This window comes from Equus quagga, chromosome 15, assembly GCF_021613505.1.
Source record: "Equus quagga isolate Etosha38 chromosome 15, UCLA_HA_Equagga_1.0, whole genome shotgun sequence".
In the NCBI taxonomy this organism is placed as follows: Eukaryota; Metazoa; Chordata; class Mammalia; order Perissodactyla; family Equidae; genus Equus; species Equus quagga.
Genome location: NC_060281.1, coordinates 86,113,659 through 86,140,026, shown reverse-complemented (window position 1 = coordinate 86,140,026; position 26,368 = coordinate 86,113,659). Strand labels below are relative to the sequence as shown.

The window sequence follows — 26,368 nt, the reverse complement described above, 5'->3', positions numbered from 1 at the left end:
GTTAACCTAGGGCCATGGCTAGCTTCCAGGGACATTAATTTTCTTGAGATTTTGTCATTGATTTTTTTAAAAAAAATCATGACCCTGTCCTTTGAAAAAAAGGCTAGAGCTTTTTTAAATTTAAAGACTGGTTTTACCAGAAGTTTTTTTAAACAGCAACATAGGGGAGGAAATTGTAACCAAAGTCATAAATCATGAAGAAAAAGAACAATTAGAGACCACTCAGCACAATCACAGGTCTCTCCTATCACAATGCATAACTGAGGCCAAAGGGGAGGTGACCCGCCCACAGTCCCACAGTTACGAGGAGCAATTTCAAACTCTAGGTATCTAAACCCAGGAGATAAACAGACACCAATACACTGCAGTGTGCTTATCCTACAGCCTCACTTCCAAAAGGACCCGAATCAATGGCTGCTAAATCCTTCTTTCACCTATTCAGTCTTATAGCTGGAAAAGCAAGTTCAACATCTTAATAGGGGAAAAAAATGCCCAGCAGCTTAGTAAATGTTGCCACCTTGTGGTTTTCAAGTTAAATCACCCAGGATGTTCCCATACTACCCCTTAGCCGGTGCTCGCCCCCCACCCCAATAGCCTTCAACTCTCAGGTGGACATTCAAATGTACACCTGGGTACAGTTAATGTGCACGTGAGATGAGACACATCACAGAGATGATGATCATAATAAGAATAATCTTGAGATTCAAATACAAAGTTGCCTGACACTGGAAGAGCAAGACCACTCGAGCGCAGAAGCATCTGTCTTTCTCCTGCCCTCGTTAGAAATCTCCACCCAATGTCCTGGTACGCTGCAGATGCATAATGAAAGGAAAGGAAAAAAATGTAGGGTTCAGAGACTTGTTATAAAAGCCAGAAGGAAAAAATAAGTTAGATCTCTAATATCTGATTGGCTTTTGCTAAAAGCTGATTCTACAGGGGATTTTTCAAGTAGGCCTTCTATTTTTAATATACGTGAATGAACAGTGTGTTCTCTACAAGGTGCTCAACAGGAAAGCCCATCCCTTCTCCGTGTTTACAGTCAAAGTCAAATTGCAAAGCAGCCGCCTAGATGGAAGGACACCAAAACCGCAGCAGACAAGTGGTTGGGATACGGAATGGCTTTGTCTTCACTGGGGCTGCTTCTCCTAGATGTCCTTCTACCTCTGTCCCATCCCTCTCTGTGACTTTAGTGGGGCCCCGGGAACACTACAAAGGTTGAGGTCGTTAGAAATTACTTTGAGGGGCTGGCCCCGTGGCCGAGTAGTTAAGTTTGCACGCTCCGCTGCAGGCGGCCCTTTTCGTTGGTTCGAATCCTGGGGGCGGACATGGCACTGCTCATCAAACCACGCTGAGGAGGCATCCCGCATGCCACAACTAGAAGGACCCACAACGAAGAATATACAACTATGTACTGGGGGGCTTTGGGGAGAAAAAGGAAAAAAAAAAAATCTTCGAAAAAAAAAGAGATTACTTTGAGTAGGATAAAATAAAATGACAAGTTTTATTTTAAAAGAAGATCTCCTTCCACTTTTGTAAGACTTAACAATGCTTGTTGGCACCCCCATTTCCCAGTCCGACAATAGGACAAACGGTTTTTTAATTCACAGCAGGTTTTAATTCCTACAGGCAGACTTCACTAAAGAAATGTTGTTTTGGAAAACTAGAAGCTTCAGGATGCTGATTATCCTCTTGTCTCTATTTTAAGCCAGTACATAGTATATAAATTATAAATGACTACCTTGCTACAAGATAATGTAACACTAAAGAACAGACACTAACTTGGAGAAGTTAAACACCCAAGGGCCAAGAAGATCAAGGTAACGATTCCCAATCTGCCATAACTCACGGCCACGGCTGGGCTGTGCTTTGGCACGATGGGGCCGTCTGCAAGTGGGATGTGCAGTGCACGTATGCGAAAGCTGTGAAGAGAATGAGTGAATCTCCTGATTCGGGAGTTTAAATTCTCAAACATCATATAAGTGCAATTTCCCTAAATTCCTTTCTACTTCTTTGTTTTTAAAATGCAAAATTATCTTTATTGAATGCAAAGAGACAATGTCTTTGTTCTTACAGAACTTGCAATAAAGAGAGGAGAGCGGGAAAAATCCTCACACCGATTCAGAATGCCCTACTGAGATTTTTAACTCTGACTCCAACATCATAGTGTCAGAGTTGGAAATATGGGTGAGTAATTTACCTACTGTACACCCATCCCCTTTTTGTTCAAAGAAGGAAACTGAGTCGCAGATTCTTTGGCAGCCTGCTAAAGCCAACACTGGCCTTTTTCATGGTGATCTAAGGTAGGTAACCCCCACACACACCCACACCCCCCCACACCCCCACACCCCCGGTCCTCTAGCATCTCTTTTCCTGCTCTGTAGGGTTCCTTTGTCTTGCTCTCCACTAGCACTCCCCAGCCACCTTTTCCAGCAAGTGACCAGTGTCTTAACACTCTTCTCCCACCCTGAAACAAAACCACTCTTAGAAGAGTCAGATATTGCTTGTTCACAGTTCAATGTGAATTAAAGGCTCTGCTACCTCTCATTTATTCTTTCAACAAGCATTACAGAGCACATCCTATGTGCCAAGCAATGTGAGACACTGAGGATACAAAATGGCAGAAGCATGGTCCCCGCAGGACACTCAAGCAAGGACCCTGGTCAGAAAACTCTTTAGAGAACAAGTGAGAGTTAGACGAAGAAGAGAAGGAAATAAGTCTGAAAAAGAAATCATGATATCTACAGGGAATTGCAAGTCATCTGGTAGAGCTGAAACACAGCCTGAAATTAGGAGGGGGCTTGGTGGGAAGGGAGCGTGATGCGGGCCAGGTGGGTCGCCATGGAGTCTGTGAAGACTCTTGGGCAGAGGAGTGATGGAATCCGATCTGCATTCTAGAATGTGCTCTGACAATAGGATGGAGAATGGGTTGGAGGCAGGGAGACTAGAATCAAGAAGGACAGAAAGGAGGCCAACTCCTGCCTTAATGAAGGCAGTGGGAGGGAGAGAAGACAGCCTGAGAAATGGAAAGGAGGCAGACTCACAGAACTGGTGCCTGAATGCCAGTGGGGACTGGAGGAGAAAGAACCAAGAGGGACACTCGCGTTTCTGGCTTGAGCACCAGGTGGTTCCACTAAAGGGGAAATGGAATACAAGAAAAGCAGCAAGTTTCAGGGGAATAGATGAGCAATTAAGTTTTAGACAGGATAAGTTAAGGTGCCTGGGGAAACCAGGTAGAGAGAAGTCCTAAATACATATGATTTAAAGTAGCTCTACTTATAAAAGAAAATGTTCTATCTTTAAGTAATTAAGAAGTTTTTCTTTTGGGTTAAATCTAAACTTCCAACATGTTGTTTACCTACATGAGGTTGTACTTGTCAAGATGCCCTTCCCCAGGGGCTGGCCCCGTGGCCGAGTGGTTGAGTTCGCGCACTCCGCTGCAGGCGGCCCAGTGTTTCGTTGGTTCGAATCCTGGGCGCGGACATGGCACTGCTCGTCAAACCACGCTGGGGCAGCGTCCCACATGCCACAACTAGGAGGACCCACAGCGAAGAATGTACAACTATGTACTGGGGGGCTTTGGGGAGAAAAAAGGAAAAAAATAAAAAAAATGTAAAAAAAAAAAAAAAAAAAAAAAGATGCCCTTCCCCAAATGTATAAGACTTGCTTAGTCCTCCTAATCTGGCTTTCCACATCTTTACAGATAAGAACCATTGGTCACAGTTGCTCTGGTGGTTCTCAGGACACCCCGTGAAGGGAGGTCTTGGGATGTGAATGGGGCTTCCTTGGTGCCGGCCGACTCATGCACATGACCAGGCTTGTCTTTATAGTTTTATCAGTGATCCACTGCACTGTGCTGATGCTGAGAAGTCATCCTAATATCTCCCTAGATTGTAGGTACCTCAGAAGAAGAGCGACATCAGTCATCTCTCTGTTCCCCACAGTGCCCAGCTGAGTACGTACACACAGGACACAGCAAACAATGGCCGTCCAATGGAAGACCTGATGCCTTCAAAAACCCAAGGCTCAAAAACTTAAAGCAAAATTAACCCCCATTCATCCGCTCCTTCAATAAATATTTGGTGAACATACATTGTGCCCAAGCACCACCCAAGGTGCAAGGGATAAATGGGGAACAAAAGAGACAGTCTCTGCTCTCACAGAACAGGTCTAGGGCATGAATCAGGAACAAATGATCACTTCCCTCACTCCACACATAAAAATCAACTCCAGGTGTGGTTTTCAGCACCGCAACACTTGTGAGTGCCACAACAGGGATACCTAGGACTATGGGGTCCTCCAATAATTTTGGAGGAGTGGGAAATGGCATCTACACTGACTCTCCTGGTGGGGAAGAGGAGCCAAGTGAAGACTGGGCTTGGGGAAGGAAGAGTGAGCAGGGAAGTACGTTCCAGGCTGAGGGACCAGCATATGCAAAGGTCTAGAGGCAAAAAAGCTTAGATGGTCCTCACAGGAAATGAAAGTATGGTAGTTCAGTTTGACGGGTGAATAGACTGGAGAACACTGCTATGCTTCCAAAAGGATGAAAACTAGAATCTAAAACCAATTCTTTGTCATCTATCTCTCTATCTCTCATGTGAACCTCAGAACACAGAAAGTTATGTGAATGACTGTTTTCTCCTTTTTCCCAAGGATGGAACAGAACAAGTACCATTCTAGAAACACAGGAGAGAAATTAAATCATTATATAAGATGGATGCCTCAGGACATTAGGGCTTAATTCTTTCCAGGAACCAGTCTAAAAGGCATAGATAGGCAATGGTTATCTAATAAAGGGATGAATCTCAGTGTTGTCACTGTGTGACCTTGGGCAAGTTATTGAACTTCCTGGGCTTCTGATGGGGATAATAAACAGAACCTGTCTTAGCAGATTGATCTAAGGATTAAGTGCATTAATACATTTAAAAAAGCCTAAGACAGTGCTTGGCCCATAGTAAATACTCAATAAAGGGTAGTTATTATTCATTCTAACCCTGCCTCTTCTCCGTATATTCTTAAGTGATCCTGTTTAAAGCCTCCAGTCCTGTTTCACTCCATGGATGATGGATGACAGATCAGAAAGGGCACCATCAATTCTCATCGAGCTAACCATGCTATCACTCATTTGACCAACATTTATTGACCACTCACTACATTCTAGTCATTGTGCCCGGCACAAGAGATAAATGATGAATTCAGGACAAGACACTGTTCCTATTCATGTCTGACAGGGAAGACAGGTAAATGGATAACGAAAATGCAACCTGGTAAATGCTAAGAGAACAGAGTGCGGTGGGAACATGACTCGGGCCTGGGGTCCGGGGGGTGAGGGGCTTCTCTGAGGAGACGCTGTCTGAGCTAGGTCTTGAAAGCCAGGCGGTAGCTGGCCCTTGGTGAAGGGGCTGAAGGAAGGAAGGTCACGCCAGCCAGAGGGAACAGCATGTCTGCCGCTTGGGTCCAAGCTGTTGCAAAGTGAAGGAATGTTCTTTGCACTTTTCTGGGATCTGACAAGCAGCATAATTATCCTATCTGCAGTACTGAATGTTCAATGCAGCACTGAATACGCAGCTTCGGCCCCACGCGTGCGATAGTTTGGACTCTCCACAGTTGATGAGGAACCAGGTTGCTGAGGCACTGGTTCTGAGCAGTCACACATCCCATAACAATACCTGCCAGGGTTCTAAGAAGCCACGACCAGTGGGATGAGTCTCAAGTTTATTTTTCTCATTACAATATTTCCTTTTCTGATACCTGAGCGCACATAAAGCCTTTCAGGCTTTGCACTCATATTACTTAAAGGCCTTTTTGTTAGGGTGTGTGATTTTTCCTCAATAGACTGCCCAAAAACAGAATAGCTCCTGGTTCTGATGAAACTTTCATTTAAACCCATCTCCTTCCACCTGCCAAAGTGTTCAAACTGCTCCACCGACACCACTACAGCTCCTCACCTCACATCAGCCTAGTGAAGAAGAGGGAGGCTCAGAGGCACACGCTCATCTGGCAGACAGAGAAAGAGAAGTGGAGGAAGTGTGAAAGGTGATTTGAGGGAGAGGAAAGGCAGGAAGGAGCACAAATCTGGACTCCACGGCGTGTAAGCACCTGCTCCGCAGGCCTTGTCCTCAAGATGCCCTTCAAGCAGAGGCGCTAATGGTGGTGAATCTAGAAGTAAGATGCTTCTTGCTTTGTAGCTGTGCGCTCCCATTACTTTACAGGCTGCAGTGCTATTTCACAGATATACACTCGTGCCTGTATCAAAGATAGATGTGTATGAACTTTATAAACAGGACTAAGTGCTGTCAGCTTGTTATTTTTTGTAGGGGCTGAATTTATGAGCTTTACCCAGAGTAAAGTGCTTGTAATTTATCAACCTGGAATGTTTTAAGTAAATAGCACTAAGCACTTACCCTCCACAGCAGGAACGTAGCTGGAATGCAGGACTTTTCTGTTGTAGGAAGTAACTGGCCCCAATAACCTACAGGGCTGATTGTGGTCTATTAACTGGGGAAGCATTATGAATAACGTTCATGAGAGTCATCTTACACTTGGCCAAGCATAGACTCACAACCCTATAACTATGATTTGTTTTCCGCTTTCACAGTCTTCACGTTGCATTTCTCCCATTGTTTCCTTTGGGCCAGGCAGCCATCGGCAATTGAAGCCCTCTCATTTGCTGATACGACTGTGTAGGGTGAGTAGGAAACCAGCCACATGAAGAGAAAAGGCCACGGCTAAGAAAAGAACAACTTCCCTGAAGAAAAAGAACCGAATTTGGCTTCCGTATGTGAAATGCTTTAGAACACACAGAGAAACTTCAGCTTTACGGGGAAGACTCAAATCTGGAAAAACGTACCAGAGAGGCAGTATTCCGTTCCACTGAGGTCTGGGGGACAAGATAATCAGCCACACAAGGAATGCTGTTTGACTGGCTGCCTCTACACAGAAAATGAAAGAGAACCAACGAACCCAGCATTCGCTTATCAGGGTTTCTTCTAATTAGCTTACAAGCCACCCTAGCATTTACCACAGAAATTGTCGAAAGGTTAGCTCCCTTTCAGATAGCGCAACAGAAGGAAGTGCGCCTCCCCAGGCTCAGGACATGTGCTGCGTGCTTACTCTTATCTCAGAAATGGAAACCCAAGGGTGATTGCGATTTCCCCTCTCAATGTTTATCCCTAACTGACTTTTGCAGTCGTGGCTGGCCTACAAGAACCTACTTATAGAAGACTCGAGAATTTAAGATGCTAACGGACCAGATCCAAACCTAAGTACAACTTTTATTTGTCCGTTTTGAAAAAAATAGATGCCAAATACCTCAATTTACAAGATAAACACAATGGAAAGGGTTATAAAAATGATTCTCCTGTGCAGCAAATGAATAATGAGAGTTCCATTAAAATCTATTCTGGTTAATCAAAGAGGACAAAAAGTGCAATAATGCCAGCATAAAACCGACACTCCCCACCTCAGGGTGTGGTATCATAGCACCACACAAGCAGGTTCTCGTGTCTCATGAACTTAAAACTCCAAAACTATCATGCCATTTCCTGTCACAATTAAAGGATGCACCACTCCTACTCAGCTGCTATTTCTCAACATAAGGGGAAAAGGGGATCCTCCAAATAGAAACAGGATTTTAGCAAAAAAAGAGATTCATTTCTCTGCTCTACTCATCATGACCCCTACATCCCTCATCTAAATCTGGGCAAAATCTCAGAAACCTGAAACGTCTTCTTCGCAAAAAAAATCCCAAATCCAATTTCTTGCCCTGTCAGTTTCTGCCATAATCTACCACAGCAAGTAATTTTCCTCTCCCAGTCTTCCAACCATCTCTGTTAGTATGCCAAATCTATGTATCTATTTATTTTTATTTATTTATTTTTTTGACGAAGATTAGCCCTGAGCTAACATCTGCCACCAATCCTCCTCTTTTTGCTGAGGAAGACTGGCCCTGAGCTAACATCCGTGCCAGTCTTCCTCCACTTTATATGTGGGACGCCTGCCACAGCATGGCTCACCAATGGTGCCACGTCCATACCAGGGATCCGAACCGGCGAACCCCAGGCCGCCCAAGCGGAACATGCGCACTTAACCACTGCGCCACTGGGCGGCCCCTGCCGAATCTATTTAAATTATTGGTTTCAAGGCCCTTCACCAATTCTCTCCTTCAACCAACTGCCCTGCCTTGTTACAACCCAGCCTGCGCCCTCCCAAGTCAGCAAACCTACGTGCTTCCATTTATCCATAACCAGACCTTTCTAAGATCCATTCCTTTATCCCATGGCTGTCCCCACCCCGGTACTATACCAGGTACATGAGTCAGTATGTACTTTATATACACGGAAAAATGAGCTGTCTGTCTTTCCCCAAGATTCCTGTCTTTCCTCCAGTTCTGCAGATCACAAACTCCTTGAAGGTAAGGGCTACTATACACACACATACACACACTTTATTTTTATTTTTTATTTTTTTGAGGAAGATTAGCTCTGAGCTAACATGTACCACCAATCCTCTTTTTGCTGAGGAAGACTGGCCCTGAGCTAACACCCGGGCCCATCTTCCTCTATTTTATATGTAGGACGTCTGCCACAGCATGGCTTGACAACTGGTACATAAGTCTGCACCCGAGATCCGAACTGGTGAACCCTGGGCCACCAAAGCGGAACTTGTGAATTTAACCACTGCACCACCAGTCCCAAGCACACTTTAATTCTCCCACAACCCACACCAGTCCTGCACAATATGTGGCCACTCCATAAATGCTTGTGGTTGGCTCATGATGTTGATGATAATGATGATGATAACTAGATGAGGCTTCTGAGTAGAAGAGCTTTCTAAGTAGTGATTGTAATGAAGCAAGAATTTATGACACTCCTTATTAAAATTCTAATTGCATAAGTGGGCCTTAAGGTATATATTTTCCCCCTTTGGTGACACATAGTGATTTCCTCTCTCTAAAGATACCTTGGCAAGGAAATCTAAATCTCAAAGAACCAACCAAGAAAAATTTCCAGAGAACAAAAGAATCTAGTAAGAAACAAATCATAGCACCTTGCAAAGCCACAAAATGGAGATTTTGAACTCCAGTAAGTCTTTCAAAACAAAATGAATTATAATTTTTTTGGCAGGCGGGAGTCATATGTGTGCAGCTTCTGGCATGTTTCTGCTGAAGTGGAGAGAGGTCACGGCAGCAGGAATGAACCCAGAGAGGGGATCTGTGTCCTAAACTATCCCCCTCTAGCCCACAGAAGCCAAAACCTCGGGTGAGCCACACAGCTCCACTGGGCCTCAATTTCTTCATTCGTCAATCTCTTATGCCCCTTGCAATGCCGAGATTTTATGATGCTATGAGAAAAAGATGAGGCACTTCCAAGTCAGCTGACAGATGACAAAGCAAAAAGAAACAATACAGTGTGGTGCTATAAAAGCAATACAATCCCACAAAAGCAAAGAAGACCATTGCTGTCTTCGGAATTTGGTTCACAACATGAGGGCAATCACGGCCTTGTCGAATAGCTATAAAACATCCAAACCCGCTGTGTTGGGAACATCACCTAACCTCTCTGGGTTTCAGTTTCCACAACCGTCAAGTGGTCTTTCACGATTAACACCCTCTGAGTCTAGACCTTGAGACAGTTTTGCAGAAACCATGTAGGACTTTTTTCATTGCTATAATAATTTTCTTTTAACCCTTTAACATCCCAGTCCGTATCTTAAAATCAATTTCAGGAGTGTAAATGACACAACATTTAAGTTATGTGTGCTTTCTACATTCTTTTCCCTTACTCAGGTTCTGCTATTGCTATCGTGTTCCTTACTCCTGATAATCAAGAGGTGACTGTGTAACAATGAGCTCTCTAATGTAACAAAAATGGGAATCATAAGGCTGCTGAAAAATAGGAGCTTTTAGCACCTAGCGCACTGTTGATATTCAGCAATTATCAATGGTTACAAATGCTTGAAATACTGAGAATAAAAATTCTGCAGAGAACTACAAATGGGAAACAATAGTAAATTCAGTGCAGACAGACACTAAGCTAAATTTCAAATGTCTAAACATGAGGTAAAACTAGCAGACTATGAAATAACAATCCATGACTAAGTATTATCCAACCGAGTAATTCGTCGTGTCCTGGCCATTGCAAAAGCTGTAGTTTGTATTTAAAAGTGCATTCCCTCAAAAAAGTTCTCAGCATAACAGAGCTAGAGGATAATCCATTCATGCAAACCGGCTCACGGAGAACCCACAACCTAGCCCAGAAAGAAATTTTAAACATTCTGTTTCTAGCTCAACCTTTTGATTAAGTTTCACAGTCATCAATGATAAGGACACTGACTTTAACAGATTGGAAGGTACAGAATGAGTGGGTAGGACCAGCAAAAATTTCTGCAGATGGATGAGAACTACTGTGGACTGAAGACTTTTTTTTTAACATATTTGAGGCTGATTTAATCTCAAATCAACATGAGTAGGATGCTAGATATATACACTGTTGGCGGATTTAAAACCATAGATCAGATAAGTTTAGTAATTACTCTGGGCTTCAGTTTTGAGTTTAATCTGAAAGCCAAATTATCAAAACTACTAAAAATTGGAGACTAAAACTGGCAAGGTGGGTGGGAAAGCCATAAGTAAGTAACTCACTAATAGAAAGTTTTTGTGAATTTTCCAAAGCTAGGTCCAGATTTGGCAAGAAACAAAAAGAACTGTAGTGAGAGCTGGAAGAAGAAAAAGGCCCGATGCCTTTACAAACGATGTGCTCTGACCCCACCTAGCGGTGCTGGAGTGATTCCTAAACTGGGACAAGCACCTTGAGTCTCAGCACAGTGACTGAAGATTTGATTAAAGATTTTTTTCCCCCGAAGTCAGTATTAGTTTGGTAATAAATTTTTACATGCTAAAAATGTACTAAAACGTGGATTTAGAATCTAAATTAGACAAAGCACAGACAAGAGGATAGAACACATCATCCTGTAACAAACCAGAGAAGCCTCATCACCAGCTGGCTAAAAAGATTAGCAGCTCTGAGAAAACTCAATTCTGCATTTTTAAGACCTCAAATGCTTTAACTTCTGAAATTAAAAATAAACAAGCACCCAAAATGTTCTTGGACAAGAATGCAAAACTAGCATGAATAACTGGAGAAGTCATTCAAAACAAAGGAAAGAGAAGCATTTCAAAATGACACATTGGGGACAAAGGAATGGAGAATAATTAACTATTGACAGAAATCAGAAAAGAATCCTGTTATCACAGTGGACATCAAGCTAAATAGAGATCAATTATATAGCACGCTACAAAAAAGAAGATCCTTCAACATGGAATAAGACATAAGGTAAAGTTCATTATGTTTAGACTAATTATAGTCTAAAGAGTCTACAATTACAAAGGCATGGATAACCTGAAGAACGTTCAAAGAAAATGAAGGGGAAGATTAAAGGACAAAATTGGCAGTGCCTCTAGTGTGAGACTCTTCCTCTTTGTTCCCAGACTCCCAACTCATGACAGCATAAGAAGCTAACATTTACCAAGCCCTTACTGTGGTCAGGCCCTGGGCTAGGTGCCCATAAAGGTCCATCTCATTCATGCCTTAAAACAATCCTGTAAGAAAAATACTATTATTCTCCTCATTTTACAGACATGGCAACTGAAGTTTCTAGAGGTAAGTCCAAGGAGGACAAGAGGCAGTGGGAGGGCTTTACCCACGCCAATTTACCCCTTCTCTCAGGACGCCCGCTCTTGTTCCCTCAGCAATATTCTTCCTGTCCTCTAGAAGATTCTCTCACACCTACATGCTCAAATCCTGAGAGGACTTCCTACCTAAGAAGGAAATATGAAAGAGGGAGTTGTGCAATGAGCTGCTTCTGCCCAGATCACCCGAAAAAGGATGTTAAAGCTGAGGGCCTTTGAAATCAAATTCTTCTCCCTCATTTTTCAGATGAAGAACTGAGGCCTGGAGGGAAGAAGAGACGCACCCAGGGTCACACAGAGGAGCTCTGCCTAGAAGCCAGGTGTTCAAACACCAGTTCAGGGCTCTCAATGGTTTTACACAAGTAACACTCTGACTGTGCACCGGGATCGGATACAGTGAGGTCTGCTGACCTCCTGAGCCCAGCTTCGGCCAGCTTGACCCAAGAGCCGCCTCCTGCTTGGCTGGCCTTCAGGCTCTAGGACTGGCTTTGCACCTTGGTACCTCCTGAATCTTGGCCCTAGGAGTTCTGCTCATTCTTGCTCACAGAAGACCCTGATCCCTGGCCTCGTCCTCCTGGTGCCCCGGCCTTCGGATTCACCGGACCCTTCCGTCTGCCTAGTTTTGTCCCAGCCCCCAGCTAGTTCAGGTTTCAGTGTGACACCTGGCCCAAAGCAGTTGTCTTCTAATTGGGCTCCTTTATTCCAACCTCTCCCCAGCCCCATCCCCAAACATTGCAAATCACTCTGCATGCCGACCATTTTAAACCACTCTCCTAGTAAAAATCTCAAAGCTCTCATTGCATCTGATGAATACAAACTCCTTAATCTGGCCTTCCAGGGCCTCCAATATGTGGCCTGAACCTACCAGTTCAAACACTTCTCTCCCTTCTCCCTCCTCAAACCACAGAATTCCCATCCACTGCCTTTGCTCGAGCCACATCCACTGACCCACGGACAGGAACGTTCCTCCCCCTGCATCTGTGGACACAACCTGCCTTCAAAGCCAGGGCAGGCAGCGGGGGTGCTTCCCATTCACCCCACTGCACGGTGATTCCTCCTTCCCTGTCAACAGCAACACACCCTCAATTTGATATATATAGACTCCCTTGTGTTGTCTTTTCATGTGTGTCCCGTTTCTCTAACTAGATATGAGCACCATGGAAAGCTGAGACTTTCCCTCTTAAGATCTTTCTGTGCATCCAACACCTCAAATACTGGCTGCTCCAAAACTGACTGCAGAGGGGAGGGGGGATGGAGAGGGAGGTGGAAAAGTTAGATAACTAACTTTCCAATGTACATGAAAGGGTCTCAGAATAGACAGGCTAACCAATTGCTATCTGTGTGGAACACCAAGTATTATGAGAAGACACCAGGTTGAATATAGAGAAGAACATTCTGACCATAAAGCATGTTAAATATGCAACTAGAAAACGCTTAACTGTTACAAAATAAGTTTCATTTTAGGTCAAAGGAAGGAATTCCAAGTAGACCATCCAAGTGAAAAGGATTCACTTATGGAAAAATGTCCATTTGATTCAAAAAGACAAACCAGCCATCGAAGCAATATAGCAGGGGTTATCAGTCATAGCATGCATCATCCAAAAATTTAAGCCCACTGGCAAGTTCACAAAATGGTTCTGAAATGGTTCTCTTACACCAAACGCAATAAAATAATGCCATAGACAAACAGTTGTTGAGTTAGGAAGTTCTTCGAAAGATCTCCTAATTCTACTTTCTTTTTCCTGTTTACCAAACACTTAAGTTCTCTCCAGGTCTCTAACTTTTTCTCTCCCATTTTCTACTTGGAGCTTCCTATTTGGGTAGCATAGTATAGTAGAAGGGCTGGCCCGGCAGGCAGGTGACCTGGGTTCGAATCTCAGCCCTATCACTTAGTAGCTGTGTGGCAGTCTCGGGCACAAAGAGGAGGGAACACCTGAGCAGAGCCTAGAAGGACAATGAGAACATCTATGCCAGCAGACAAATGAGAAAGGCATTCCAGGTAAAGGGAACAGACTATGCCAAGGTGCAAGACTCTGAAGAGAGCTTGGCACTTTCAGGAAAGAGCAACCAGGACAATAGGTCCAGAGCAAAGAGGGCTATGTGAGGAAGGGCAGGAGGCTGGGAAAGGGAGCCAAATGATGAGGCCCTGCACTTGCTTCCTTTTACATAACGACCTTCAAATGGAACTTACCTTGGGCCAGGTGCTATTCTTTTTTTTTTGAAGAAGAAGAATAGCCCTGAGCTAACTACTGCCAATCCTCCTTTTTGCTGAGGAAGACTGGCCCTGAGCTAACATCCACACCCATCTTCCTCTACTTTATATGTGGGATGCCTACCACAGCACGGCTTTTGCCAAGCGGTGCCATGTCCGCACCCGGGATCCGAACCAGCGAACCCCGGGCCACCGAGAAGCAGAACATGCGCACTTAACCACTGTACCACTGGGCCGGCCCCAGGTGCTAGTCTAAGTATTTTACCAACAATAACTCAATTTTAATCCCTGTAACAACCCTATGCAGGAAGAATTATCACAATCCTCATTTTACAGATGAGGAAACAGAGGCACTGGAGAGGCTGAGGGAACTTGTCTAAGGTCGCTCAGCTGGTTAGGGGCAGAGCTGGGGATTGGGCTCCCGCTCATAACCTCCAGGCTGGGCTGCCTCAGAGAAAACTGGAGCTTGAGCTAAGACCTACTCGACTTACTAGAAAGCCCCACTGCGAGGTTCAAATAAGCAAATAAGCAACTGGTTATTACTGAGTTTGACAGTGTGCCCATCTATTCTCCCATTACCTACCCATCCCTGCCCTCCCCTCTTTCCGAATAGACAGTGGATCCACTGGGACTTTAAGCAGCCTATTTGCCCTGTCTGAGCCTCCATTTCCCTGTCTGAAGATGAAGCCAACGACAGCACACCTCCTAAGCAGGTCTTGATCACTGCTAGGTTGTGTTCACTGCCTGGCCCATGTGAGTACTCAGTAACTATCTGTTGAATGAAGAAATAAATGAGTCTCCATCGTATCAAGTGAGACAGTGCGTTTAAAGCCTTCAGCATGGTACCTGGCACACAGTAACTGCTATTCCCTAGCTCTTCCTCCCACAAAAGAGCAGCCATGGGGTCCAGGGGACGGCAGTACTAGTCAGCATATGCCCTGCTTCCTTCTTCACCAGCATGAGTGCATTCATCATGCACCCTTGACTGTCCACGTCCTAGATCTGTGGCACCCATGCCATCCACAGGCACTGCTTAAACCCCATGGGCGAGCCCAACGATAAGGCAGAAACGATCTTTTTTCTGAAGTAAGAAAAAAGTTCCTCAGTGCCCTCATATAGAGTACTATTTTTTTTTTTTTTTTTGAGGAAGATTAGCCCTGAGCTAACTGCTACCAATCCTCCTCTATTTTTGCTGAGGAAGACTGGCCCTGAGCTAACATCCGTGCCCATCTTTCTGTACTTTATATGTGAGACACCTGCCACGGCATGGCTTGCCAAGCAGTGCGTAGATCCGCGCCCAGGATCCAAACCCATGAACCCCGGGTCACCAAAGCAGAACATGTGAACTTAACTGCTACGCCACCGGACTGGCCCCTACAGTACTATTACTATATACAACTAAGCAGTGAAATAGCCACCATTGCCCTTCTGGAGTTTACATCCTAGAAGGGAATCATTTGCCCAAATCTTGAAGTGTCTATGATTTAACATCTCACTGAAAAATACCAAATTTGTTCTATTTTCCCCTTTGGAGAGTTCCTTCTGTCATGGACGACTCTATGTCCACTTGTATGTTGGAATGATCCGTAACATTGCTATTTAATCCAATCATAATCCCACTTGGATATGTGAAAACATTTGGGATGCCAACCCACGGGAGAAGGGGGCTTTGTTTTCAACATAAGATAGTATTAGAATCTTTCACAACTCAATTTTGAGAAATTTTTCATATCTGGCTCTTCTTACTGATAGATTGAATTATTAGAGCAAAATTCCAGTCTAGATAAGAAATAACATAACCGTTTAGCCTCCTGGCAAATTACTTTCAGCACCCACTTTCTCAAAATGACAAATATCAAAGCCTTCAAGTGGAAAAATCCTCCAAAGCATCAAGCCAATTGTGCAATGCAGCAAGTAGTGCAAGGAGAAATTTTTCCCCCTCTCTGCAGCAAAAAAGCCTGAACTTATTAGCATAAGGTAATATGATTCATATGTTAACTACCACTGGTTCTGAAATTGAGTCCTTCTTAGAAAGCCACCTACATTTGACCTCGATAAAGCCAAGAATTCCTCAAGTACCATCTCTCTTCTTTTTTTCAAAATGCATCTGCCATCTGCTTGCATTAGCACCTTGCTCAGTTAATGTACAATATAAAAATAGGGTAAGAGAGAGACTAATCGCCTCTCAGAGTTTGCTCTATCTTCTTAAATCCAACTACTGTTGCTGTCAAAAACTATTTGAATATTGTTTACAAACAGGTATTTTACTGGAAATTTGAGGTTCAGTGAGATACAACAGCTTGACAAATCACAACAGGGCAGTGCCCTGGGTGACCCAAGCCTCCTACTTTAGGCCAATTAGTCCATTCCTTTCTGCCCAGCACTATGCATTTCATGAATCTTTATAACAACCTTCCAGGGTCAGTAATATTAGTTCTATTTTATCGATGTGGAAACTGACGTCCAGAGAACTTAAGTATCCCATCTAAGCTTTAAGTAGTTTAGCTGGGATTCAAGCCCAGGTCTGTCTTATTTCAAAGCCCATGCACTTTCTACTACTGCTTTACGACTCAGTGTGGTCCCTGGACCAGCAGCATCGGCATCACTTGAGAGTGTGTTAGAAATGCAGAATTCTCAGTCCTACCACAGAACTGCAGAATCAGAATTCCCACTTTATCAAGATCCTCAGGTCATTTATGTGTGAAGTTTGACAGACTCTACACCATAACATTCTGCCTCTCTGAATACTGCTACTATTATCCCTTTCTATAGATCTGTGGTTCTCTATGGGGAGAAGGCGGGGGGCGAGGGCAGAGAAAGGAGAGGGGAGGGTGTTCCCCCCACCCAGGGACACTTGACAATGTCTGAAGACATTTTTGCTTGTCACAACTGGGGTGGGGTCAGGGGTGCATCTAGTGACATTCCACCATATTGACATACCACATTTTGTTTATCCATCCATTACCTGAAGGACAGTTGGGCTGTTTGCACCTTTTGTCTATTATGAATAATGCTGCTATAAACACTTGTGTACAAGTTTCTCTGTAGACACACGTTTTCATTTCTCTTGAGTAGATACCTATGAGTGGAACTGCTGGGTCATATGCTAACTCTAATGTTTAACTATTTGGGGAACTGCCAGACTGTTTTCCAAAGTGGCTGCACCATTTTACATACCACCAGCAGTGTACAAGGATTCCAATTTCTCCACATTCTCACCAACACTTGTTATTATATGTTTTTTTTATTCTAGTCATCTTAGTGGTTGGCTCCCACTGTGGTAAAGTGGTATTTCATTGTTTTATTTATTTATTTATTTATGGTGAGGAAGATTGGCCCTGAGCTAACATCTGTTGCCAATCTTCCTCTTTTTGCTTGAGAAAGATTGTCACTGAGCTAACATCTGTGCCAATCTTCCTCTATTTTGTATGTGGGATGCCACCACAGCATGGCTTGATGGCTTATTGGCCATTTCTATATATTCCTTGGAGAAATCTCTATTCAAATCCTTTGCCCATTTTTTAATTGGGTTACTTGCTTGTTTATTACTGAGCTATAAGAGTTCTGCATAGAGGCCAGCCCTGTGGCCAAGTGGTTAAGTTTGCGCACTTTGCTTCAGCGGCCCAGGGTTTCACTAGTTCGGATCCTGGGCGTGAACATGGCACTGCTCATCAAGCCATGCTGAGGCAGTGTCCCACATAGCACAACCAGAAGGACCTACAACTAGAATATACAACTATGTACTGGGGGGCTTTGGGGAGAAGAAGAAGAAGAAAAACAAAGGAAGACTGGCAACAGATGTTAGCTCAGGTGCCAATCTTTAAAAAAAAAAAGAGTTCTTCATATATTTTAGATATAAGATCCTTATCAGGGGCCAGCCCCGTGGCCGAGTGGTTAAGTTCCAATGTTCCACTTCGGTGGCCCAGGATTTCGCCAGTTTGGATTCTGGGTGCAGACGTGGCACCGCTCATCAGGTCACGTCACATGCCACAACTAGAAGCACCCACAACTAAAATGTACAACTATGTACTGGGAGGATTTGGGGAGAAAAAGTAGTTTTAAAAAAAAAGATCCTTATCAGATACATGATTTGCTAATATTTTTTCTTTTCATTTTTTAATTTTTTTATTTTTTTTGAGGAAGATTAGCCCTGAGCTAACTACCGCCAATCCTCCTCTTTTTGCTGAGGAATACTGGCCCTGAGCTAACATCTGTGCCCATCCTCCTCCACTTTATATGTGGGATGCCTACCACAGCATGGCTTTTGCCAAGCGGTGCCATGTCCGCACCCAGGATCCAAACCAGCGAACCCCAGGAAACCGAGAAACAGAACGTGTAAACTTAACCACTGCGCCACCGGGGCGGCCCCTTTTCATTTTTTTGGTGTCCTTCAAACTACAAAAGTTTTTAATCCTGATGAAGTTAAGTTTATCTATTTTTTTTTTTATTGTTCATCTTTTGGTGTCATATCTAAGAATCTTATGCCAAATCCAAAGTCATGAAGATTTATCCCTATGTTTTCTTCTAAGAGTGGTATAGTTTTTGTTCTTACATTTAGGTCTTTGATCTATTTTGAGTTAATTTGTGTGTGTGAAGTGAAGGGTTCAACTTCATTCTTTTGCATGTGGCTACCCAGTTGTCTCAGCACTATTTGTTGAACAGACTATTCATGCCCCCAGTGAATGGTCTTAGCATCCTTGTCAAAAATCAGTTAACCAGGGGGTCAGCCCAGTGGCGTAGTGGTTAAGTTTGTCCAGTCCACTTCAGAGGCCTGGGGTTCACCTGTTTGGATCCTGGACATGGACCTACACACCATCCATCAAGCCACGCTGTGGTGGCGTCCCACATGAAGGAATAAGAAGGACATACAACTAGGGATACAACTATGTACTGGGGCTTTGGGGAGGGAAAAAAAGAGGAAGATTGGCAACAGATGTTAGCTCCAGGCCAATCTTCAAAAAAGAAAAATCAGTTAACCAAAGATATATGGGTTTATTTCTGGACTCTCAATTCTATTCCATGGATCTATATGTCTGTCTTCATGCCAGTACCACACTATCTCGACTATGGTGGTTTTGTATTAAGTTTTGAAATCAGGAAGGGTGAGTCTTCTCATTTTGTCCTTTCAAGATTGTTTTAGCTATCTGGGTCCCTTGCAATTTCATATGAATTTTAGAATCAGCTTGTCAATTTCTACAAACAAGTAAGTTGGGATTCTGATAGGGATTGCATTGAATGTGTAGAGCAATGTGGGGAATATTGCTTTTTTAACAATGTTAAGTCTTATGATGCATACACAAGGAATATTTTTCCATTTATTTAGATCATCTTTAATTTCTTTCAACGTTTCACAATTTTCAGAGTATAAGTTTTTCACTTCTTTTGTTAAATTTATTCCTAAGTATTTTATACTTTTTGATACTATCATAAATAGAATTTTCTTAACTTCACTTTCAGATTGTTCATTGCATGTATATAGAATAACAATCAATTTTTATATATTGATCTTGTATCCTACAACCTTGCTGAACTTGTTTATTAGTTCCAATAGATTTTTAGTGGGTTCTTTAAAGTCTGTATATAATATCATGTTATCTGTGAATAGAGGTATTTTTACTCCTTCCTTTCTAACATGTATGTCTTTATTTTATTTTCTTCCCTGACTGTCCTGGCTGGAACCTCCAGTACAATGTTGAATAGAAATGGCATGAGTGGACATCCTTCTCTTGTTCCTGATCTTAGGGGGTAAGCATCCAGTCTTTCACCACTAAGTATGGTATCAGCTGTGGGTTTTTCACAGATGCTCTTTATCAGGTTCAGGAAGTTCCCTTCTATTCCTATTTTGTTGAGTGTTTTTCATCATGAAATGCTTCTGGATTTTGTCAAGTGCTTCTTCTCCATCTACTGAGATGATCATGGATTTTGTTTTTATTCTATGGATATGACATAATACATTAACTGATTTTCAGATATTAAACCAACCTTGCATTCCTGGACTAAATCCTACTGGATTATGGCATATAATTCTTTTTATATGTTGGATTCAGTTTGCTAGTATTTTTGCTTCCATATTCATAAGAGACATTGGTCTCTAGTTTTCTTTTCTTGTCTGGTTTTGGTATCAGGGTAATGCTGGCCTCTTAAAATGAGTTGGGAAGTGGTCCCTCCCCTCCTCCTCCCTTCCTTTTTTGGAAGAGTTTGTGAAGAATTGTTCTTGAAATGTGTGGTAGAATTCAATGGTGAAGCTATCTGGGCCTCTAGTGAGTAGAGAGAACCTGGGCTTTTCATTGTGGGTAGTATTCTTACTTCTAATTTACCCTCTTCACTAGTTATAGGTCTATTCAGATCACCTCTTTTTTTGAGTCAATTTTAGTAGTTCATGTCTTTCTAGGAATTAGTCCATCTCATTTAAGTTTTCTAATTATTTGGTGTACAACTGCCTCTTTACTTTTTGTTTTCCATGTGTTTCATGTCTTTTTTCTCTCTTCCTCCTTTACTACTTGCTTTTGCCTTAAGTGAATATTTTCTAATGAAGCATTTAAATTTAATGATTTTTTTCCACTATATTTTTAAGGGTTTTTTTTAGTGGTTTCTCTAGGGTTTACCATATAATCCCGACTTATCAGAATCAGCTTCAGATTTATACTAGCTTAATTCCAGCGATATGTAGAAATGTTACTCCTATATAGCTCTATTCCCTTCCCCCTTTTTTGTAGTAGTATTATTATATATATGACATCTATTAAAGTTACAAACTTAACAATATATTGTTATAGTTATTACTTTACCATCTACAGTCATTTCCTTAGCCCTTTACAGCTGTGCTCCCACCCACCTCCTCTGTATTGGCAAGTATATTACATTTCTATATGTTATAGGCCCAACACTATACCATATACATATTATTTTATAAATTTTCTTTTTAAATCAGTTAAGAGAAGAAAGAAGAAAAATATGCACTTACACTGTCTTTTACAATTATATAATAACCTTTACCAGTGCTCTTTGTTTTTTTAGTGTGGATTTGAATTACTACCTGAGGTCACTTACTTCTAGCCTGAAGAACTTCATTTAGTATTTCTTGTAAGGTAGGTCTTTGAGGAACAAAATCTTTCAGTTTGTCTAGGAAAGTCTTTACTTCACCTTCATTTCTGAATGTCCTTTCCATTCATAACTAGCTGTCCTGGATATAGGATTCTTAGTTGATAAGATTTTCTTTGAGCACTCTGAATATGTTATTCAATATGTTACTGAATATGTTACCGCCTCTGGCCTCCAGTTTCTGCTGAGAAGTCAGCTGATAATCTTATTGGTATTCCCCTTTATAAGTGTCAAGTCATTTTCCTCTTGCTACTTTCAAGATTTTCTCTTTGCCTTTGACTTTCAGCATTTTTACTATGATAAGTCTGTTCGTGAATCTCTTTGTGTTTATCCTCCTGGGAGCTCACTGAGCCTCCTGAATGTATAAGCCACTGTTTTTCAATAAATTTAGGAAGTTTCAGACATTATTTTTTTGAATATTTTTCCTCTCTCCTCTCCTTCTGGTATTCCCATTACAAATGTTGGTGCACTTAATAATCTCCCACAATTCTGAGGCTCTGTACCTTTTCTTCATTCTTTTTTCTCTCTACTCTTCAGCTTGCATAATCTATATCAATCTATCTTCAAGTACACTAAGTCTTTCTTCTGCCAGTTTGAATCTACTTGAGCCCCTCTACTGAATTTTTCATTTCAGTCATTGTACTTTCTTTTTTTTTTTTTGAGGAAGATTAGCCCTGAGCTAACATCCATGCCCATCTTCCTCTATTTTATACGTGGGACGCCTACCACAGCTTGGCTTTTGCCAAGTGGTGCCATGTCCGCACCTGGGATCTGAACCGGTGAACCCCGGGCTGCCGAGAAGTGGAACCTGCACACTTAACCACTGCACCACCGGGTCGGCCCCTCAGTCATTGCACTTTCTGACTCCAGAATTTTAATTTGGTTTTTGTTTTTTGGGTTTTTTTTGGAGGAAGATTAGCCCTGAGCTAACATCTGCCACCAATCCTCCTCTTTTTTTGCTGAGGAAGACTGGCCCTAAGCTAATAACCATGCCCATCTTCCTCTAATTTATATGTGGAACGCTTGCCGCAGCATGGCTTGACAAGCAGCGCATAGGTCCCCACCCAGAATCCAAACCCGCGAACCCTGGGCCACCAACACGGAACGTGCAAATTTAACCACTGCACCACTGGGCTGGCCCCTAATTTGGTTCTTTTTTATATTTCCTATCTCTTTATTGATATTTTCTATTTGATGCAAAAATATCATTATATATTCCTTTACTTTTTTAATGCTTTCCTTTAGTTCTGAGAACATATTTATAATGTATACTTTGAAACCTTTTTGTTAAATCTGACATCTGGTGCCTCTCACAAGCAATTTCTGCTGCTAGATTTTCCCATTATATGGAACATACTTCCCTGTTCCTTAGCATGCCTCATAATTTTTCACTGGAAACTAGACATTTTAGATAGTATATTATAGCAACTCTGGGGACTGGTCCCCTCCTCTCCAGGGCTTGTTATTACTATTTGCTTGTGTCTCTGCTTAGTGACTGGCTAGATTGTTTCAGTGAAATCAATTTCCTCATTCAGTGTTAAGGCCTATGATGTTGCTCCTCAGAGAGGTACATCTTTGGGTATGCCTACAGTCACCTTGGATGACAGTGTGTTTTAGTAGGGCTCTCTTCTTCTTTCCCTAATCATACCTAGCTGTTAAACTCCATTCATTGTGATATATTGTTCTATTATTTTCAACAATGCCCTGGGTATAACTTGCTCTACAAAGTAATCCAATCAAAAAGTAGTTCTGGGGCCGGCCCATTGGCACAGCAGTTAAGTGCACACATTCTGCTTCAGCGGCTGGGGGTTCGACGGTTCGGATCCGGGGTGCAGACATGGCACCACGTGGTAAGCCATGCTGTGGTAGGCATCCCACATATAAAAGTAGAGGATGGGGCCAGCCCGGTGGCTGAGTGGTTAAGTTCTCGAGCTCTGCTTCAGCAGCCCAGGGTTTTGCCAGTTCGGATCCTGGGCACGGACATGGCACCACTCATCTGGCCATGCTGAGGTTGCGTCCTGCATGCCACAACCAGAAGGACCCACAACTAAAAATATACAACTATGTAACAGACGACTTGGAGGAGAAAAAGGAAAAAAAAGAAAATCTTTAAAAAAAGAAAAAGATCTTTAAATAAATAAATAATAAAGCAGAGGAAGATGGGCATGGATGTTAGCTCAGGGCCAGTCTTCCTCAGCAAAAAGAGGAGGACTGGCAGCTGATGTCAGCTCAGGGCTAATCTTCCTCAAAAACAAAACAAAACAAAAAAGGTAGTTCTTTTGAGGAAACAGTTTCTGAGATTAGTGTGTGCTATTTGTTCTGACCCCAAGAGGGCTCTTCCCAGCTGTCCTATTCCAAGATTCTCTCCTGCAAACTAGTTGGCCTACAGTCTAGGCTGCTTTCTTTGTTAAATCCACAACTCTCTCCCCAGTTGCCTTTCACCAAAACCTCCACAGTTCTTGAGTACCCTTAGGCACAAACTTCTCTGCTCTGTTGCAAATGAAGAGACTAGAAACTAAGGGTTTTAAATCCTGCTTCTCCCTCCAGGCAAAACCTCTGAGCTCTTGGGGGATGGGGGATGGGGGATGGAGGACACACTAAACCGAAGTCTTCTCAGTTTGCCTGTCCTAGCTGGAACTACTATCTCACAAACTGAGGTTGGGGACAAGAACAATTGAGAACACAGTATTCTCAGTGTGCCACACCCAGCGTACAGCCCCCATTCCATAAGAAGGAGCTGGCTGGAAGACGGAAGTCCCATCTTTCAACCACTCATCTGGGACCTAGCCTCAGCAACAAGTAGGCTTGGGCAGGCTGAGAAGCTCTGAAGTCCTGCTCCTCCTGGGAAGAAAGCCATCTGACTGGGAGCTGGGAGTAGAGGCAGCGCTGTGCTCTGGGTTACAGCAGTCAGAGTGGAATTTCCACTTTGCTGAGCTGGGAGCAGGGAGGGTGGTAGTGGTCTTGGTTCAAATACCACAAACTCTCACCTTTCTTACCAAATTTTGATAGATTTTCTTGAAAAGATATTTCTTCACTTGATGTTTTCTCTTAGGATCATTTCCAGAGGGTTTAAATTGCTGTTTTTTAAAAAATAATTTTACCAGTTTCACAGGGGACCAGGTCAGTGGAGCACCTCACACTGTCATGACAGAAGCATGATCTAAGGCTGCTTTTGTGTTACAATGGTAGAGCTGAAGAGGTGAGAAGTTGCAACTGAGACCCTGTGGCCTAAAAGGTGAAAATATTTACTATGTGGCCCTTTACAGAAAAAGTTTGCCAACCCCTGACTTAAGTCACTGCCGCCCATGCTACAGAACACACTTTGAGTAGCAAGGACCTAAATTACATGAGAGGCAGTACTGTACTGGCTAAGAGCTTGATTCAAAAACCTCACTTCGCTGTTTACTAGATATATGGTTTTGGGTATCTACCTTTTTTCCCCCTAAAGATTGGCACCTGAGCTAACAACTGTTGCAATCTTCTTTTTTTTTCTCCTGAATCCCCCCAGTGCATAGTTGTATATTTTAGTTGTGGGTCCTTCTAGTTGTGGCATGTGGCACGCTGCCTCAACGTGGCCTACTGAGCGATGCCACGTCCGCGCCCAGGATCCGAACCCTGGGCAGCCAAAGCGGAGTGGGCGAACTTAACCACTTGGCCACGGGGTCGGCCCCATAGGGTACCTACTTCTTTGGGTTGTTGTTGAGAATTAAATGTATGAATGTAGGGCACTTAGAAAGTATTCAATACATGGTAACTATTATCACCGTGATGGAAACTGTACGGAAAGTTTAAGACACCACCTCATTCCTCAAACTGTTTTTTTCTCCAGAAAATTTAAGTTTTGGAAAAGAGAAACAAGTCTACACTTTCCAATAAAAGGAGATGCAACTTTTAACACCAGGGATATATAATATTATCTAATGAAGTCAAAACTCTATAGAGCTGGACCTGAACCTGCCACGGAAAACTAGAATTCGCTACCACCGATTCTTCCAGCCTCTTGCAGTAACAATGAATGAAAACCTTCAGGAAGTGCTTCCAAACCCAAAAGCCCTACTGAAAAAAGCAGCAATTATCTTCAACATGAGGATCTGGGCCTAGATGGCTCCTTCTGGTTCTGGCCATCTCTACCTAATATCTACCTCAAGCTTCCACCTCGACTGTCACCGTGGCAAGGGCGCCCGGGTCGCTGCCCGACCCGCACCAGGGCCCGGCGAGGGAATTCTGGGCTCCCCTTCGCCGCGGCCCGTCGGGGCTGCCGGCCGGTTACCTCGCAATTGAACTCCATCTCGGCGTCCATGGTGACGATCCGCACGGTGAACGTCTTGGGCTGCTTCCTCTTGAGCGAGCTGAAGCTCATGCGGGAAGCGATGGCCCCGGCCATGGCGCGGGGCTCAGGCTCGGGACCCTCGCGCCCCGAAGCCTGCGCTCTGGGCCTGTTAGCCCCCCTGAAGGAGCCGCACAGGCCTCAGGGCCACCATGGTGGCCGGCCGGCCGGCCTGGGAGCTGTCTGGGCGGCGCGGGCCCCCAGCGGCCAGCATGGGCCGCGAGGACCCTGCCCCGGGAGCGGAAAGGAGAGTTGGGGGGCGGGCCCTGACGGCCCCGGGCAGGGAACGCGGGCGGGCACGGACGGGGTGGGCACGGCCCGGCGCTGCGGGACTCAGGCCGAGGACGCTGGGGACGCCCGGGCACCGGCCCCTAGACAGCGGCGGACCAGACCCCGCGCGCCTCTCAGCGGCCGACCGAGGTCTCGGGGCCGCGCTACAGCCGGGCGCGCACGTGCGCGCGTGGCTGTCACCGTCCTCACTCCGCGCACCCGCGGGAAGCGTCCCCTCCCCGCAGCCCCGGGCCTGCTCCCCGCCCCGCCCTCAGGCCCCCCAGATCACTACACACAGCTCAACCTAACAGGCGACCTCCGCCCAGACGCCGCGGTTGGCTAAGAACTCCGAGGGAGGCGGGACTTTCCCTGTTCCGTCCCGCCTTCTTCAGAACGACTTCACCAATTGGAAGTTCTGCCACAAGTGGAGATGTGGGCATGGGCTCAGCGCTGAGTGGCTATAGCGGCAGTCACTCCGAACGCTTTTGTTCGTAGGGGTACGCCTACTCTAGCAAGACTGGTTGAGGTGGCGAAGCCCGGCGCGCCTTTCCCGGGAAACCACGTAGAAACTGGTCCCCGGGCGGGGGAGTCAGCGCCTTCGGACCAAGTACGCGTCGAGTGTGGCGCCCCAGAGCATCGTGTTTCGTACGCCCGGCGGATAATTCTATTTGGCATTTAATTAATTACATATACTGACCTCTATGTTTCTTAAACTTTTAAATCACTTGTGGAGGCCGATTAGGTTGCCGGCACTCTCCCCCGTATATCTTCT

The 26,368-nt window shown here is 44.0% G+C and overlaps 1 protein-coding gene across 5 annotated transcripts in view; it reads right to left on the bottom strand.

The window, feature by feature from the left end:
- NF2 (NF2, moesin-ezrin-radixin like (MERLIN) tumor suppressor) overlaps positions 1–25,879 on the bottom strand; it is a 76,293-nt gene extending 50,414 nt beyond the window's left edge. For all 5 annotated transcript variants that reach the window (XR_006885276.1, XR_006885278.1, XR_006885277.1 and 2 more), the window contains exon 1: positions 25,270–25,879. Coding sequence is in view for 2 of the 5 variants with exons in the window: in XM_046639452.1 (XP_046495408.1) it covers positions 25,270–25,383 (114 nt within the window). In the remaining 3 variants the exon portion in view is untranslated. The remainder of the gene's footprint in view (positions 1–25,269) is intronic.
- Positions 25,880–26,368: the final 489 nt, after the last annotated feature.